This window comes from Peromyscus leucopus, chromosome 8b (assembly GCF_004664715.2).
Source record: "Peromyscus leucopus breed LL Stock chromosome 8b, UCI_PerLeu_2.1, whole genome shotgun sequence".
Lineage (NCBI taxonomy): Eukaryota > Metazoa > Chordata > Mammalia > Rodentia > Cricetidae > Peromyscus > Peromyscus leucopus.
In genome coordinates, this window is record NC_051086.1 from 25,503,751 (window position 1) to 25,523,109 (window position 19,359).

Genomic DNA, 19,359 nt, shown 5'->3' on the forward strand with positions numbered 1-19,359 from the left:
GAGCAGAGGCCAGTGGAAGGCAACTCTCGGGAGCCCTTGCCTTCCGCTATGAGGGGCCCCAGGGTCTCTGGTGGTCAGGCCGGGCAGCAGAGGCCATAACCCACTAAGCCACCTCACTAGCTCAATAAATATAATTTTAAAAACCGTAAAAAAGAGAAAATGGTTAAAATGGTCAATTTATCCCAATTAAAACGTGAAGAAAAATAATGAAGTACCTTTGCGTAAGTGTCTGTGTCCACCTCGACTGCAAACCAAGCACATTCAAGCATGAGGGCCCAAGTTCAGACCCTCAGGGTCCAAATAAAAAGCTGGGCATGGTGGTTTGCACCTAGAATCCCAGGGCTACTGAGGTGGAGACAGGGGCATTCCTCAGGGGTTTGCTAGCCAGCCAGCCTAACACAATCAGCTCCAGGTTCACTGAAAGAACCCACCTCAAAAAATAAGTTGGAGGATGATTGTCCACATGAATACACATCCCCAGTCCCGCCCCAAACTTACATGCCAAAATATTTGAGGGGGGAAAAAAAACCTCTGCTACTCTATTGAACATGACTTTAAAATCATCATCTTCTAAGCAATATGGTCAAACACCTGTGTAGGTGACTCAGATGTTGCAAGCCCTCTAGATGTGGTTGACGGTATATGGGAAGATGTTCATAAGCTGCATGTCAAACTATGTCTATTTTATATGGGGATGTGACCATCCTCAGATTTTGGTACCCGAGAAGAGTCCTGACGCCAGCCACCTTGGGTGCTGAAGGACAACTATCCAACCATGTGGATGAGCCTTGAAAACACCATGTTAAGTGGAAGAAGCTAGACACAAAGGGTCACATGTGATGATTTAACTTCTATGGGCGTTCTAGAATGGGCGGATGACACAAGGGTGTGTCAGTGGTTGCCAGAGGCTACCAGAAGGGGACTCAGAGTGTCTGTGGTGGGGTTTCCCTTGGGGTGATGAAAATATTCTGGAATTAGTGGGAAGGGTGCATGGCACTGTGAATGTACTAAGTGCTGCTAAAAGGAAGGAGGGAGGGAGAGCCCTGATGTCACTGACTCTCCTTCAGAAAGAAGGCAGCAGAGCAGGCAGCCATGAGAGGGTCCTCAGTACAAGCTCAGACTCTGAACTTGGCGGTTGCCCTGGTTCAAGTCCCAGCTCCTCCACTGAGGACTTGTGTGACCTTGGACAGAAGAATGGACCAGGGTCCTATCTGTGAAATGGGATGAATCAGAGCTGCCATGACACACATCTCCAGGGGGCACTGTTCAGCCACAGTGTGGAAGCTGCACACTGGCAGTCGTGGAGGGCGAGTAAGTGCGGCCACAGCAGCACCGACTGCATGGAGTTGCTGGGACAATCACATGGGAAATGTGACACACTAAACGGCCCGGTGGGCGGTGACCAGGGATAACGACACATTGGTACTGGGCAGCACAGAGAGACTGCTCTGCCATCTCCCTTTGCTGAGCTCAGAGCTTCTCCAGGTAGGAAGGAGCAGAGTCGTGATTGTGGCTGAGGGGTGTGGGCCAGAGACACAGTTCCACAAATACTGCCTCAGCAGCCTGAGAAGCTCTGAACTTCTGGCCCTCCTGCCTCCATCTCCCAAGTGCTAGGATCAGGCATGCTGGGGATGCTGGGGATGGGCCCAGGGCGTCAGGCATGCTGGGGATGGGCCCAGGGCAGCATCAGGCATGCTGGGGATGGGCCCAGGGCGTCAGGCATGCTGGGCCAGCACTGTACAACTGCACTCCACCCCAGCACCAGAGCTGATGTTCATTAAGAAGAAATTTTAAACACAGACTGAAGAATGGATGGTCTTAGGAAGAAGGAGACTCTGGGAAAAGAGGGTCCGTACTCAATCGTACATGTGGGCTCCAAGAGAAAGCCATACCCTCAGGTTTTAGCATAGAAGCTAGGTATGCAATTTTGGTGGCCTCTGAAAGAACTTGTTAAAGGGTTTGTAACGTCCTCCCTCCTCCTTTTGCGTCTGGTAAAGGAATGTGTTCACACACATGTATTTTTAAAACATGGCATTGCTGTTTTAACATCTCTCTCTCTCTCTCTCTCTCTCTCTCTCTCTCTCTCTCTCTCTCTCTCTCTCTCTCTCTGTGTGTGTGTGTGTGTGTGTGTGTGTGTGTGTGTGTGTGTGTGTAGGCCAGAGGCCAACATCTTGTTCTTCCTTATTTCTGCACCTTATTTCTGAGACAAGGCCTCTCACCAAACCTGAAATGTTCTATTTTACCTAGACTAGCTATCAAGAGAGCCCGCTGGGATCTTCTTGCCTCTATCACCCACCCCGCTCCCTACACCGCCTCACCATACCTGTCTTCCGCTGCCTAGCAATGGGGTCATAGAAGTGGGCCACTATGCCTGGCTTTTATGTGGTGCTGGGGATTGAACTCAGATCCTCATGTTTACACAGCAGCCTTCACCCACTGAGCCGGCTCCAACCCTCGTAACATTATAGAGAAGGAAGACTGTGTCTTGGGTAGACAACCTGCACAGTAAATTCTGTCAACTGTGCTGTAATTCTTGGTTCTCAGCTGGCAAGATACTTCAGTCAGACTTGGGGGTGAGGGATTACCAACATTGCTTTCAGCACAGACTTCATTCAGCCCACAACACTTATCTTGAACCCAGAGAAAATATGTGAAGAGGGAACAGTGAGTCTTTCATAGACAAGGCCCCTGATGCTCAGAGGGGTGAACTGCCTAGACTCAAAACGAAAGAGCAATTGTGTTCTCAGGTGACCTGATGCAGAGGGCTCGCGCCCCCCCCCCCCCCCCGCAGTGACAAATCCACTCCATGCTGGGTAGGCCTCCATGTCTTCTGAGCTGTCCTTTGCTTTGTTGACAGACGGTGCCATAGGCCGGCAGTTGCCTGAGCTGGAGGAACAGTGGCCCACTCTGAGAGCCCTGAGCATTGCGGCTGCCTCCGTGTTCCCAGATCATCAGGCTTAACCTGCAGGCCGGAGCTAACAGCACAGGTAAATGCATCACACATGGTCTCCAAATTCCAGGAAGAGGTGGAGACAAGGATATGATGAGGCTGGCATTTGGGATATTCTAGAGAATAGCGAAACTGCTACACCGTGAGAATAAACTCATAAAGACAGAGGCACATTCTGGCTCATGGTTTTAGAGGGTTTCAGTCCATCTTGGTGGACAGGGCATATGGCCGGGGCACGTGAATGGAGACTGTTCACGGCAGACCAGGAAAAGACGGGGGAGCCAAACTCAGGGTGTCTGCAGGAGTTGCCGCTGTTTGCTGGAGCCGTCTCTCCAGCCCACTTCAGCCACTTCAGTGTTTCTGTAATCAGAACGCTTCTCTGAATGCTACAAGTCTTCCGCCTCATGTTCAGTCCTCAGCTCTGTCTCCCCAAAACAAAATTATTGGCACAGCTCCCTGTATGGGGACCAGAGACAAAGGCCATCTCTGGGCAGGAGGTTACATGATGGGAGAATTGAGTGACACCCTGTCCAATCAGCCAGCATCGACTCCTCACCTCTACCGGGTGTGGGAGGCCCACAGGCTGGCTTTTTTAATTGCTCTACAACCACGTGTGGTTTTCAAAGTGTCCCTCCTTCCTGGCATTGAAGGCTATTCCCGAGCCAGTCGGACTGGTTTCTGCCCCAAGTTTTGAAGTCCTCCTAGACACACCACCGGGAAGCAGGCCTGAAATCTCCAGAGGTCTAAGAGGAAAATCAAAAGTTCATTGCTTTCATTTCTTGACTGAGTTCGAGAGCTGGGCATAGAGAACAGTTTATCCAGCACACACAAGGTCTGGTGGGCAAGCACCAGTCCAGAGGGGAAAGCAAAGATTTGAAATCTACTTCCCTCTCCTGAAAGAATCCTGGGTCCTTCGAGTGATAGAGATAATTAAGAATTCCTATCTGGGAGGCTGAGGCACGGGGATTGTGAGTTCCAGACCAGCCTGGGCTACACAGCAAGACTTAGTTTTGCAAAACCAAAACCAAAACTGGGATTCCAGGTAAACAGGATCAGCGGGGAAGAACGGGCCATGTGTGGTGGTGACCGGGCTCAAGAATAGAACACACTTTTAGAGATAGCACTGAGTGGTGTCTCTGCCAGGAGACATGGCCAGGACTGACCCCCGAGGGCACACAAGCTGCAAAGGACCTGAGGAAACAAAGTGTACTTAAATAAAGCCTGGGGTTCTCGTCCTGTGCTCTGCTTCTGGAAGAATGTCCTGTTCTTAACGTACAGTGAAGTACTCTGGGATGAGTGAGCACGGTAAGGGCATATGCAGCTATTTGTGCCTCTCTTTTGTTGATGGATTGCCTGATGGATTTACTCTGAGATAGAGTCTCATGTAGCCCAGGCTAGCCTTGAACTCCCTATATAGATGAGAAGGACCCTGGACCTCCGATCCACCTGCCTCTGCCTCCCACGTGCTGGGATCGCAGGAGTGTACCTTCATGCCTGGCTTTGTCGTGCTGTTCTAAAAAAACAACACTTTCAAAATGCTTCTACAGGGCTGGAGAGAAGGCTTGTGCACAAGAGGACTCTCCAGGGGACTGGGGTCATTTCCCAGCTCGGAACGGTCTGTAACCCCAGTCCCAGGGGATCTGATGCCCTCTTCTAACCTCCATGAGTATCGGGCACACACATGATACACACACACACACACACACACACACACACACACACACACGCAGCCGAAACACTTTTACACATTCAAAATTTACATCTCTGAAAGAAAATCTTTTTTAAAAGATATTTTAAAATTCTTTTATGGATATTAACTCAAAGCATTATTTTTCAAGTTAACGTATCTAGTGGCTATATTTTACAGGGCCTTTATTTGGAGTTTCATTGAGCATTTAAAGGTCCCACCATACTGAAAATAGTAAGTACACTTTGTATTTGAGGTCTATGTGTATTTTTGTTTGTAGGTGAATTTGGCATTCAAAGTAACCACAGATAGGCCAACACGTTGCTGGCAGGTAATGGCACCTGCTGCCAAGCCTAATGACCTGAGTTCAGCCCCTGGGACCTACATGATGGAAAGAGAGACTCCTCCAAGTTGTCCTCCAACCTCCACAACTGCCATGACACACATGCACCCACCTCTACACACACATCTGTTTTTAAGAAATGCAAAAAAGTCACTGATCCTAATTTGACCTTGTTTAAATTGCCTAGAGACATAGAATTAATTTTATAACAAAATATTTTTCAATTTATCTTCAACACCATTCCAGAAATATAACTAAATAAATTGAGCTTCAAACAATAGCCCATTGACTGGGTGCCTACTGTTTGCCAGGCATAGGCTGGGCCAGAGTGCCCTGAACGAAATGGAGTGCCACAACCCTTCTACAGGGAGTCATATGTGGGACTTCTCCATAATGTGGACAGGCCAACAGAGCCGTTAGAAAATCGCAGCACTACCGTCCATCAGAGTAGACAATGGTGCAGAGCGTCACCAGCTAGCCCTGACTTCAGAGCACTGACCCCTTTAGTCACAGAGGCCTGTCCTAGGGCAGACAATGCTCAGTGACATTTTAATAACTGTAGGGGCCTAAGCTGTGGACACAGCTTCTGGCCAATGGGCCAGGATCAGACAGGGGGCTCCAAGGAATCTGGGTTTCAACCACAAGTTCCGGAATTGATCTTTACCAAGACAATGTCGCCAGCACACATGAATGAGCTTTGTACCAGTTTTTCAACATTTACTCCTCCCAATCCAAACGAAGTGCCTTGGACCTTGACTGATGCCCATCCCTCGTCTCCAAACACTTTCCAGACGTGGTGGTCAAAGTTCAGTGCAGTTATCCTTCAATGGCTTTCCTGCTGACCCAGCTCACACAGACAAGTCCATGTGAACAAGAAATACACATGTAAGGGGAAGTGGAGCTGTTAGAGATGTGAGGAATTAATTTCAAAATAAGCAATGATGTGCCTGATCAAAGAGAACTGAAATCTCACTAGTTCCTCCATTTTGAGGGTTATTTTCCTTGGTGTTCCGGAACCTTCCTCAAAATTAAACAACCCACTCTTGATGGAACTGGCTTATGTGTCTGGGGTTTTTGTTTGTTTGTTTGTTTGTTTGTTTGCTGTTTGAGGGGGTAGATAGAGTCTGTAGCTGAGGCTGGCTTCACATTTACAAACTTGCTCTGCTGCCCAGGTTTGCCTCAAACTTAAGAGATCCCTCTGCCTCTGTCTCTTGAGTGCTGGGATGAAAGGTGTACTCTGTGATGCCAGCGTTTAAATTTTTTTATTTATGTGCCTTATTTCTATATTTTTCTAAATTTATTTTAGAGAGCTAGGGACAATATAACTTGTTCTCCAAAGGTACGTGGGAGTCTTGGTGAGGGTCCTCATCAACTGAATAGACAGACATTTTGGGTTAATAAGAAAATGAAAATTATTGTTTCCTTAGTATTCTGGAGCATGGTGTGTGTGTGTGTGTGTGTGTGTGTGTGTGTGTGTGTGTGTGTGCCTGTATGTGTATATGAGTGCTTGAGCTTGTGTGTGCTGTGTGTGTTGCGTGTGTGTGTGTGTGTGTGTGTGTGTGCCTGTATGTGTATATGAGTGCTTGTGTGTGCTGTGTGTGCTGCGTGTGCTGCGTGTGTGTATGTGTGTGTGTGTGCCTGTATGTGTATATGAGTGCTTGTGTGTGCTGTGTGTGCTGCGTGTGTGTGTGTGTGTGTGTGTGTGCCTGTATGTGTATATGAGTGCTTGTGTGTGCTGTGTGTGCTGCGTGTGTGTGTGTGTGTGTGTGTGTGTGTGTGTGTGTAGAAAACCGAGTGTGTTTACACTGTTTTACAAGAGTGACTGCCACCAAGCCATCTCAAGTGCTGTCACCCACCCCTTTGCTTCCCTTTCCTCTATCTCCAGCTTCTTGTGTAACAATGCCACACATAGAAGAAATGAAACAGCTCCAAGTTCCCTTAAGCACAAGTCTTAACTTATCTAGACCCAGACTCTAGGGAGAAGCTGGGCTTAGTGGACCTCGTCTATAATCTCAGCCCTCAGGAGCTGTCCAAGGGAATCAGGAGGACAACGCCATTTTGGCTAAATAGAGAAGTGAGACCAGCCCAGGCCTCAAAAAGCCGGACCAGCTAACTGAGGAACAAACTCAACTCCCAACAGAGAATAATCTAAATCCCAAACTGGTGATTTTGTCTACAGGGGACATGTACAGTATCTGAAGACGTTTTCAGTTGCCACCAAGTGATGGTTTGGATGCTCCTGGTGCCTAGAGGGCAGAGCACAGAGATGCTGCCAATGACCAGCTGTGCACGGGTCACCCCACCAAACACAGTGATCTGGTCACGGCAACGGTGGGGTAATACTCGTGATCCCACTAGAGAGGTAGAAATCAGAGGATCAGGAGTTCAAAGTTGTCATTGGCTACAATGAGAGTTCTAGGCCAGTTCAAAAGAAAAAAAGAAGAAGGAGGAGAGGAAGAGGAGAAGAAGAAAAGAAAAAAGACTGGCCAGAAGGAGAAACTGTGAATAGCTAGCAGAGGCGATTCCATAATATCTATATTGACACATAGAACATAGAAGTCTTCCCCAGGGAACAAAGACACATGCTCCTAATCCAGTGTCCCCCCACAAGTCAATTCATCCCCATACCCCCACTAATGAAATACAATATAACATAAAACATGGGCTTCAGAGCTGGTCAGGTTAAGATCCTTGACCTAATGCCACTGTGATGTTGAGCAACTCACTCACCTCTCTGCCTCAGTTTCCCTAATCTTGATCTGACCATATTATTAGTAGCCATACTACAGGCTGACCATGCAAAGGCAATGAACCTTTATACACAGACCACAGAGTGGTGTCTGCATGTGGAAAGTGCTGGATAACCTGTTCCTGGTTCTTGGGCATTCCACATAACTTCATTCTGAAAGCAGCCAGTATCATCCAAGTCTCACTGTGAGAACAGTTTCTGTATGCAACATAGGGAGCTCAATCCACTGTGGATAGTTTTCATTCATGCGATGCTTGCCTGCATATCTGCAACCCACTAACATGTGGCTTGCTGTGGGTCTAAGAGCAGAGGACAGAGTTCTCAATTTCATATTCATGAGATGGGCATGTCTCTCAGTCTACAGATTGCTTGCATCTCATGCACAAAACTTTGGGTTTGATCCCTAGCACAACATAAACTGGATGTGGTGGCACACTTCTGGAATACCAGCTCTCAAGAGGTGGAGGGCAAGAGGATCAGAATTTCAAGGCTACTGTTGGCTGCATGAGGAGTTAAGACCAACTTGGGATCCATAAAAAATAAAATCACTTTGGACTGGAGAGCTGGCTCAGGCCTTGAAGTACTAGTTGCTCTTGCAGAGGACCTGGGTTCGGTTCCCAGCATCCACATGGCTGCTCACAACCATCTGTAACTCCAGCTACAGGGGATCTCATGCCCTCCTCTGACCTTCAGGGGTACCAGGCACAAACATGGTGCACATACATACATACATACATACATACATGCAGGTAAAACAATCATACACATAAAATAAAATAAATAAATCTTTAAAAGAATTCACACACGCTTCCCCAGACTGACCTTACTGAGAAGCTCTAATCAAACCCTGCAAGCAAACTAGTTTTGACATCTGAGACAAAGATCAACCCCCAAATCAGTGTGGGGAAGGAGAACACTGTTACACCGAGGGACAACACCTGAGACCCACGGCACTTGGATTCGCTGGGACTTCATGCAGACAGTGCCTTGAAAGCATGAGCATGCTGGGTACATGTGCATGTGCATGCTTGAGCACACATGCACACCTTAAAAAAATAAAAAGAAATGTCTGAAAACACAGAACATTTAAAAGAAAGGAAATGTGAAAGATTGAGCATAGCTTTCCATGGAGAGGCAGCAGCCGGCTTCAGGAAGACCCTCAGTGCAGCATCTCATCCCACTAAGGGCCTGTGCGCACCCCAGGACTGTGCGCACCCCAGGCCTGTACAAAGAGGCTAGGCCCGGAAGCCACAAGATCAATAAAGTAATAAACATCTTTATGCAGTCTTGAGTGGTGCCTCGGAACCCAATGCCTCTTTACATACATCACCCACTCATGGCTGCCTCTTGTGGTCCTCATAGGACAGTACCATGAAGTTGCCACCACCCCATCTTACAGATTAGAAAACTGAGGATCTTAAAAAGTGTTGTGGTCCCTGTTTGAGTTCAGGATCACTGTGAGTAAAGACCTGGGCTGACACAGGCCTGTCTTGGAAGGATTTGGGTCTCCCAAAGTCCCAGGGATCCCCGAAATTGTTGAACCCACTACTTGCCCTGGGAAGAGGGCAGGAAGACCTTGGACCCAGGAAGATGGAACCATGAGGAAATGTTGGTGGGGAAAAAAGACAGCCTGCTGATTTAAGTTAGCCTACCACCTCTGGCAGCAAAACACACCCCAGATGAATGGCAAAGGCAAAGGTACTCCAGGGGGAGCGGGGCTGTGTCTCCTGATGAGATGCAGGGGCATGGCCCTGTGTCCTTCCATGGAGCTCAGGGGGCAACGTTACACAAAAGCCATTCATGCCTCCAAAGGCATCTGAGACTCAAACTCTGGGGTGCAGGTGCTTGGCGTGGGGATGCTGAATTGAGGTCCAAATCTAGGTCTCCCTGACCAGAAGCCCAGGACCCCATGCGTTCTTCAAGGTGGCTAAAAGTCTCCCCACTGGCAGTATAGCGGAGCTTCCACAGCACTCTGGGGTTCCCCTTCTAGGTGAGTACCTAAGAGAACCGAAACATATGCCCTACCCCCAAACATAGACAAATGCTCATAGTAACATTAATGAGAACTGAAAAGCAAAAATAGCTCAAATACCTATCAACTTATGAATGGATAAACAAAATGTGGTACATTCACACAATGGTATTTGGTCATAAAGAGGAATTAAATGTGGCTAAACACCCAGACAGAGACAAACCTGGAATCCATGAGGGCTTAGTCAGAAAGTACTTGCTGAGCAAGCATTACCGACCCGAGTTCACCCCAGCAACCATGCAACCATACCAACCATGCAACCATGCAACCATGTGGCAGTCTCTGCTCATAACAGCAGTGCATGAGAAACAGACAGGCAGCTCCGGGCTCACTGGCCAGCTAGCCTAGCCTAAGACACAGGTCCCAGGTCCCTGTGAGAGACCCTGTCTCAAAAAACCAAGTGGGTGGGTGGGTGGGTCCCGAAGAATGAGAGCCAAGGTTGATTTCTGGCCTCCACATGTGCACATATACCTGCACACACACATGGGGGGGGGACCCACACAGTGTATAATTTCATACGTGAATTTCACTGGGCTAAGGGATGCCTAGCTGGCTGGTAAGACACTATTTGTGGGTATGTCTCTGAGAATGTTTCCAGAAGGAGCTGGAATTTGAATGGAGGACCATGAAAAGGAGCACACACACACACACACACACACACACACACACACACACACACACACCCGCAGGTGGGGCTCAGACCTCTACCAGGGCCTGAGCACAGAACAACAGGGAAGAGGAAGAGGGGTTCACTCTCAGGCTGAGCGGGACACTATTCTCCTCCACCCTCATACATCAGAGCACCCAGCCTAGACATTCAACACAGACGGAAATGTGCAGAGTGGAGCCCTGGGATTCAGACCGGGCCTCATGTCACGGGCCCCAGCTCTTCAAAGACTGAACTGGAGCCCTCACCAACTTCATGGGAGCTCCAGTTTGTTAATAGATCCTGGGATTTCTCAGGCCACAAAATAATGTGAACCAAGCTACCATAATATATATATATATATATATATATATATATATATATATATATATACACACACACACATATATATATAAAACCAAATATCTATAATGTACAATTTTTCATTCCATATATACACACAGATGAACACACACATATAACACACCTACACACGCATACACATATACACACATACACTCACAAATACCCATAACATTCCTACATATGCACAAATACACATGTACATATACATACACATACATACTATTTCTGTATTTCTAGAATATCCTGACACATGCCATTTATAACAAACATCCAGAATAAGCAATTTACTAAGTATATTGGTGGCAGCTGGGAGCTTGTGGGAAGGAGAAATGGGAAGTGACTGTCTAATGAGTACAGGGTTTCCATCTGGGATGGTGAAATAATTATGGAATGAGGTCATGGTGACCAAAGCCACACTGAGCCTCAGACTGTCTGAGTTGATGGCATGCCAGCTGCATTTTGATTGAACATACACATGACATGACACATGAGTGATATATGAGACCCGTGTGGTCTACAATGAGAACCTGTCTCAGAACAAGAAAACATCTCTTGGGCTGGGGATGTAGCTCAGTTGGGAGAGTGCTGGCCTAGCCTGAAACCTTAGGCTCAGTCCCAGCACTGCGCACACTGGATATGGAGGCATGGTCCTGGATTCCCAGCACTGCACACACTGGATATGGAGGCATGGTCCTGGATTCCCAGCACTGCACACACTGGATATGGAGGCTTGGTTCTGGAGTCCTAGCACTAGGCAGGAAACCTAGAAACCCAATGTCCTCCTTGACTACATAGGGAGCTTGAGGCCAGCCTGGGCTACATGACACCCTGCCTCAGAACAGCAACCCCAAACAAACAAAAAGCCCTACAGAAAACGCTGTGTTAGCAAGGGTGTGGAGAGTCCATTGACTGTAAAATGGTGCGGCTGCTCTGGGAAACGGTTCACAAGTTCCTCAAAACATAAAAAGAGAACTTCCACACAGCCCACAGACCTGCTGCTGTCACTATACGTAAAAGAACTGGGGGTACGGTCTCTAAGGTGGGGTGTGCAAACCCATTGGCAGGACAGTATTAGCCACAAGGGTCGAGAGGTGGAAGTCAACAACTGTCTGTGAGCGTGGCAGACTCACAACATGGGTTAATATTCAGCTTTAAGGGAGGAGAAAATTCAGGGATAAACCTTGAGAACATTGTAGTCAATAAAAGAAGCGGCCATAAAGGGCAAACGCTGTGATTCAGATTTGAGAAGACAGGAAGCAGAATGGTGGTTAGCAGGTAGTCAATGGGAATGCAGAAAGGTGTAATGGGCGCAGAGTTTCACTTCTGCAGGATTAAAAAGTTCCAGTTTGCAGTGATGTGAACTTACCCAAGCACCACTGCCCTGTACAAAGGGAAAGACAGAGCTCGGATACATTGTTGTCTTTTTTTAAAAAATCACAGTAAAATAAAATAAGCAGACTGGGTGTGGTAGCACAGCCCTGTAATGTCAGCCTGGGCTACATATGGGGACCCTGCCTCAAAAAACTAACCAAAAAGAAAAATGCAAAACAACCCAGGGAACATACACACTCGCATGTGCGTGTGCATGCACCCCCCCTCTCATACACACACACACTCGCATGCCCACACACACACACACAGGATGGCAGGTATGTCCTCTCCAGCTATGCTGTGGAATGACACCCTCCATGGTGCCTAAGGAACCCAGCCTCAGCACTGTACCTCCCCGACCCGTAGGACAGTAACTACAGGGCACACATCAGGCATCCGGTAGCTGCTTAGCAGCCACGCGTCAAGACCAAGCTGGTCAAACCTCTGCATGTTACAGACAGGTCAGTGGAGGCAAGGCATGGTGACCCAAGGCCACTGAATGATAAGGGAAGAAGTGGACAATGGCTACAGCTTCCTTCTATGATAGCATCTGACTTTAAAGTCAACGTGCAATCAACAGGCAATCAACACGGGATTAGGAATGCCCTATGCCCTATTGCAAAATGCAAAGTAAACAAGAAACTCCCCAACAATGGTCTTCATGCTATACCAGTGATTCAGAACTTTGGCCTCTTTGATAACTCAGAATGACCTATGTGAAACTCAGATAAGAGTTTTCAAAGGTTCCTGGAGCACCCCCCAAAAAACCCACTCGGACACCCCAGTTAAGCATCCCCTTGAATGCTTGAGTAGGTACTGAGTTCGAGCTCTATGTAGTTAGTTTTATGTCAACTTGACACAAGCTAGAGTCACTTGGCAAGCAGGACACTCAAATGAGAAAATGCTTCCATAAGGTTGGCCTATAGGCAAGTTCGTACAGGATTTTGTTGATTGATGATCTGTAGGGAAGGGCCCAGCTCAATGGAGATGGTACCACCCCTGGACGGGTGGTCTTGGATGTTATAAGAATGTAGGCTGAGCAAACCATGGAGAGAAAGCCAGTAAACAGCTCCCCTCTACAGTCTCTACTTCAGTTTCTGCCTCCAGGTTCCTTCCTTGAGTTCTGCCCTAACTCCTCAGTGATGGGCTGTGACCTGAGAGTTTTAAGTCCAATAAACCCTTTCCTCCCCAAGTTGCCTTTGGTCACGGTGCTTTATCACAGCAATAGAAACTGTAACTAAGACATTCTAGAACCACATGGTGACATACACCTGTAATCTCAGCACTTGGGAGGAAAAGGCAGAAGAACCAGTTCAAGCTCATAGCGAGACCAGCCTGGGTGGAGGCAGGAGGATCCTAGAGTTGGGTTATATAGTAAGATCCTGTCTCAATAAACCACACTAAAACCAAAACAAAATAAAGAACCTAATTCTCCACACTGCTGAGTGCGCTCATTCTCCAGATTGCCTACACATCACATCCCTGGTGAATCCACTAATCCCTGGGCAGGCTGATAAATCAGCATTGGCACATCAGAGGATTCTGGGATCGGCAGCTCCGAGATTGGTGAGTAGCTGCCTCCAGATCTACAGTGAGTGAAATTCCTCCAGCTCCGGGGTACCGGTCCCTGCTGCCCACTGAAACTAAATGTTCCACAGCATCCATCAAGGACCACTCAAAGCTCAACATACTTGCTCTACAAGCGTTCCTTTAACTTTGGGCCCCAGATTACAAGCATGAACATCATTCCTGACTACCTGTCCCCACCCCACAGCTCTGTGTGTGTGTGTGTGTGTGTGTGTGTTGCCAGAGAAGGGCATTAACCTTGAGACATGGCCTCTTGCTGAGCCTGGACCTCACCTTTTTTTTGGCTAAGCTAGTGGACGGAAACCCTAATCTTGTCTCCAGTGCCGAAGCACTGGGGTTATAGACACACGCAGCCACATTCACCGTTTTATGTGAGTGCTGGAATCTGACTCGGGTTCCCAGGCTTGCATAGCAAGTGCTTTGTCCACTAATCCATCTCCCCAGTTTCCTGTCCATCACCCACACCTCAACTACCGCACAGTCAAGGTAGACTGTACCTTCCATAGACTCTGCTTTCTTCCGCTCCTAAATCAGTCTGTGATGCATAATCTCAATTGCCAACTTGAGGAGATCTAGAACTATCTGAGACACAGGCCTCTCAGCACACCCAGTGTGGATTACCTTGAGTAAACTGATGGAAGTAGGAAGACCTGCCCACCTTTGGCAGCAACATCCCCCGGGCTTGGATCCTACATCATATAAAAAGGGAAACGGACCTGAGCACAAGCATTCCACTCCAGTTCCTGACTAGAGATGCGCTCTGACCAGCTGCACCAGCCCCTGCCATGGTGACTCCCACCATGCTGTACTTGGCTCTTGAACTGTGAGCCACACAAAACCCTTCCTTCCTTACACTGCTTCCTTTTTTAAGTTGTCAGGGTTGCCACAGCAACAGGAAAGAGGCTAAGGCAGTCTTCATCCTGCAGTTCTGACCCCAACACTGCCCCCCGACAAAATACTTCTAGGGAAAAAGAGCTCTAGATCTGATTCATTATTAATCAGAAATTAAACAGAATTAAATTCCATATCACTAGCCACAGTTCCAATGCCCAACAGCCACAGGTAGCTAGTAACCACCACAATATAGCTGGTGAATACATCTGGGTTGGCTGGTTTTACTGTCAACTTGATACAACCTAGAATCACTTGAGAAGAGTCGCAACGTGGAATTATCCAGATCAGGTTGGCCTGCTGGCATGTTTGTGGGGGACCGTCTTGATTGTTAATGTCGGAAGACCCAGTCATTGTGGGTGGCACCATTCCCTAGGCAGGGGCTGCTGAGCAGCATACGGGAGGAGAAAACTAGCTGAGAGCTAGCAAGCAAGCAAGGGCTGCATAGGACAGCGCCCAGCAAAGCAGGACCTGACCCTTACATGGCAGAGGTGTCCTTATACTCTAGCCTGGGCAACTCCATAGGCAGGGGCTGGGTCCTGCACACTGCATAACCTGATGTACCAGCCCAGGGTCAGGCCCACAGGTACTGAACACATGATTGTCTGCATGATCTATAAACTCCTCCACTTAGGACTCCAATTCCCACAGTACGGAAGGATAAATAACGTGCCTTCAATATCTGGAACCTGTCTCTAGTACCTATGGATATCACATTTTTTAGACTTGACATCTTCATTTAGTAAAGGATCTAAGAGAGACAACCAGAAACAGAAAGGCTCATGCAGCCCAAGCTGGTCCTGAACTCACCATGTAGCTGAGGATGACCAAGATGCCTCCATGTCCCTTGCACTGGGATTACGGGTGTGTGCCTCTATGCCCAGTTTATTTAGTGCTAGGTAAGGACTGGAACCCAGGGCTTCCTGCATGCTAGGCAAGCACTCTATACCAACTGAGCTACATCCCCAGACCTCATACAGTAAAGGATCCTGAAGTGTAAATTACCTGAGATTGCTGAGCAGGCTTGAGATGTTGTCACAAATACCTTTGTTAGTGAGAAGTACAGGGAGTATGCACACACATGTGCGAGTGTGCATGTGTAGACGCATGCACGCATGCACCACCATGCCTCACTTATGCTATGTTTAGGAAGGAACCCACAGCTCTGTGCATGCTAGGCAGGAACTCCACCAACTGAGTTAGTTACGAGACCAGCGTGTTTATGATAATTTGTTACAGAGACCATAGGGAGAGAATGCAGTGTGTTCCATTCTAAGGAAGAGCTGATGGGAGGGGGCGATAAGAGAACTGGCTGAGGATTCAGCAGAGTGGTAGCGCTCTTACCAGGGTGCACAAGGCCCTCAGTTCCATCCCCAGCACCAGAAAAAATAAAGGAAGGTACCAGGGACCAGTTGCCAACTATGCCAGTTGGAAGAAGAGATGAGCAAAATGGACAAGGGGTTGTGGCTGAGCTGGGATGTTTCTAGAGGATCGGATTCTCGGGCCACTGACCAGCATGCTTCCAAGTCACTTTTCCACCCTGGTCCTGCTGCCTCCTGGCTGCTTCAGCACCTTCAGGTGCCAAGCATGTCTGGGACTCGGCCGAGGATCAGTCTGGCTGGTTAGAGTGGTAAGCACTTCCTCATCTGCCCAGCTGCCCACCGACTCCCTCCTACACTGCCACACAGCCACGGTGCTCTTCCCTGACCTTCCAACAAGGCTGCAGGACCCCAGCACGTGCTCTTCCTTCAGCTGGGAACTCTTCCTCCAGAGGCCCCTATGGCCGCCTGCTTCTCATCCTTCATTCTCAGCTTAGAAGTCAGAGAAACACCCCCTGGTTGTGCTACAGTGTGAGAGCACCTCTTGGAAATGTCTCTTGCCTCACCATGCTGGTTTCTTCCTAACCCTGTTAACATATTTGCCTCATAAGTTAGCAGTCTCCCTGCCCAACTGTAGGCTCCAAGGGGGCAGGGTCTGTGTGACTGCACACAGTAGTTGCTCTGTGTATTTTAAATGAATGAATTTGCAGTTTGGGACCACTGGCCCAAGGCCTGGTCTCAACATACCTGATCTTGGCCTTCCTAAACGCCAGCTCCTCTTCATTGCCGAAGTCCAAGGACACATCCTCGGTATCATCCACGAGGGCCTGGGGGACACCAGGTACAGAATGCAGGCCCCACCGACGCACACCCGGCCTCCACTCCTAAGGGCCCTCTCTTTCTGGGCACACCTCTGCTTCTCCTAGAGTTATTCCCTTACCACTCCAGGCTTTCCCCTCCCTCTTTACACTGGACCTCGCTCAGCCTTAGGCTCCAAGGCCAGTGCATTTATCTTCCTCTCTCGGGCTCTTTGCCATCATCATCCTCACGGCCGGGCATCCCCACAGGCCTACCTGCTTCATTCTCCTGGGTACCACTGGACCCTACAGCGCAGGCTCCAGCTCCGCCCTTCACCGCCCAAGGTTTAGGATGCCCAGCAAGCAGCCGGGTGGGACGATAGGAGCTGAGGCTCCGCAGCTTTGCTTTGGTTGTCTGTGGGGGGAGGGGCTCTGCGCAGTGCGCAGTCTCGGGCTGGGGCTGGACCAGAGAGCATCCCCAGGGAAGCTGAGAGCAGAGAGCTGTGGCAGAGAGGACAGTGAGGGATGGTGGCAGGTGTGTGTGTGTGTGTGTGTGTGTGTGTGTGTGTGTGTATGTGTGTGTGTGTGTGAGAGAGAGAGAGAGAGAGAGAGAGAGAGAGTGAGAGAGAGAGAGAGAGAGAGAGAGAGAGAGAGAGAGAGAGAGAGAGAATGTTGTGGAGATTCCAGAAGGGATGAATGAATGAATGTACGTCAGTATCCAGAAGCCACACTCAGGTTGGAAGGAAATTTTTTCAAGTTCTATGAAAAGCAGATTTTTCTGGGCCAGGTATAGTAGTACAGACCTGTGACCCCAACACCTGGAAATCTGAGGCAGAAGATTGCCTGACTGCATAGAAAAGCAAACAAACAAACCAGGTGTGATCAGGATCATGTTGCTTGGCTCCGGGACTGTGGTATTGTTATAGAAATGGGCACACTGAGGAGAGCAGCTATTGACATGGGAAGGCCTTATTGGCCTTCCCCTGGCCCAGGACAGAGTCACTCCACCTCCTCTGTGGCCCGCCCCTCCCATTTCCCAGTTCCTACCCCACCCCCTCCACCATCTTCCTCAGCCCCACATCCCTGCTCTACTGCCCTGGGGTAGAGAGCTCCGTGCCAGGAAGCCAAGGCTGCTGGTTCTCCTTTGCTGGTTCGAGTTTCTCCCTGCCCCCAAGCAGATGTTAGCCGGACTCCTGGTGACCCCGTGGGGGGCACTGGGCCGCAGCTTCGCAGCAGCTCCTACCCTGTGGCCCTGGTTGGTGTGCAGTGAGAAGCCGCCGCATGTCTGATCCTCTGGCTGCACCAGAGGCCGCCAGCTGTGTGCTCCATTTTTTAGGTCACAGAGATGCTGTCTGGAGGGAGGGTGGAGTCCATCCTCGGGGGCTGAGCCTTTCCAAGTATTTTTCAGACCATGCCTGACATGGTAAAGTTGGCCTGAAATCGAAGTACTTAGGAAGGCTGAGGCAGGAAGATCACAAGTTTTAGGCTAGCCTGAAATACAGAACAAGTTCAAGGCCAGCCTGGGCAACTTAGCAAGACCCTGTCTCAAAAAGTTTATTGGAGTGCACGCGGGAGCGGTGTTTTTGAAAGAGTTCTAGGTTGTTTGCCTTGTATACAAGAGGCGCTTGCCTCAATCTCCAGTGTCACATATGTATTCCCAAGCCCAGCGTCAGTTCTAGTAGCTTCTAAAACCTCTACCATCCAACTGCCACCATAGTCCACTGGAATCAGTCCAACAGAACTGTCAAAGCTCGCAGGGGTCAGATCCAGTGCCTTCTCTTGGGCCTCCACCTGTGGTGTCTGTGGAAGGGCCGGGGGTGCTCCTGGAATGGAGCCTGGCTCTGCTATCTGGGCAGCAGAGAGTCCAGGTCTCTTATGACTCCCATGTGAGACCAAGGTCGGGATTGCCTTCGAGGCATCAGGATCTACGATCACCGAGGCTGGGCTTTCTGGAAAGTGCTCTTGGCTCTTCCCCAACCACAGCTGGCTCCAGGCACAGATGTGACATGGAGAAGCCACCAGGAGTGGACTGGGAAAAGTGTCCACAGGTGGAGGTGAGAGACCGTTGTAGTGCATTTAGGGGCTTTTCCTCTGGCCCTGAGCACCAGCAGCTGCTGGTGTTTGTTGAGTTGGGGACAGTTGGGAAAACCCCCTTGGAAGCCCCATTAGGGCTAACTGACACTCTCGGGGTGGGGAGCCTCAGGAACAACCACTGCTTCTGCCACGAAGGTCACCCCATGAACACCAGGTGACTTTGCTCTCCACCTGGCCTGGCCTGTCCTCACAGGGCAGAGGACGGGAGGGCAAAGACCAAGAACTGTGCAGGGAATTTATCATCTGCCTTGAAGCTGGCTCAACTACCTGCCCCATACACCAACAGGAGAGGCGAGGAAGAGTGAAAACAGAAGAGACTCAATCAGCACACTGGGAAGAATCAGATGATGGGGCCTGAGCTCATCTTCAGGGCACAGATACGAGCTTTAAGTTTAGTACAGAGGGAACTGAGACGGGGCAAGAGGTGTTCTGCCCAATGAAGTGGTCCTAGCTGAGATATGGCCCCGCCCCTCACTGTTCAGCTCAGTTGTGCCAGTTGATCTTAAATACTGTTAATCTCTTCACGC

At 49.1% G+C, this 19,359-nt stretch overlaps 1 protein-coding gene across 4 annotated transcripts in view; it reads right to left on the reverse strand.

Annotated features, from left to right (window-relative positions):
* The window catches only part of Tvp23a (trans-golgi network vesicle protein 23 homolog A), a 45,237-nt gene extending 27,953 nt beyond the window's left edge, over positions 1-17,284 (reverse strand). For all 4 annotated transcript variants that reach the window (XR_005090490.1, XR_005090489.1, XR_005090488.1 and 1 more), the window contains exons 1-2: positions 17,015-17,284; positions 16,689-16,768 (exon numbers count right to left, since the gene is read on the reverse strand). Coding sequence is in view for 1 of the 4 variants with exons in the window: in XM_028872886.2 (XP_028728719.1) it covers positions 16,689-16,768; positions 17,015-17,023 (89 nt within the window). In the remaining 3 variants the exon portion in view is untranslated. The remainder of the gene's footprint in view (positions 1-16,688; positions 16,769-17,014) is intronic.
* Between the last annotated feature and the right edge of the window lie 2,075 nt (positions 17,285-19,359).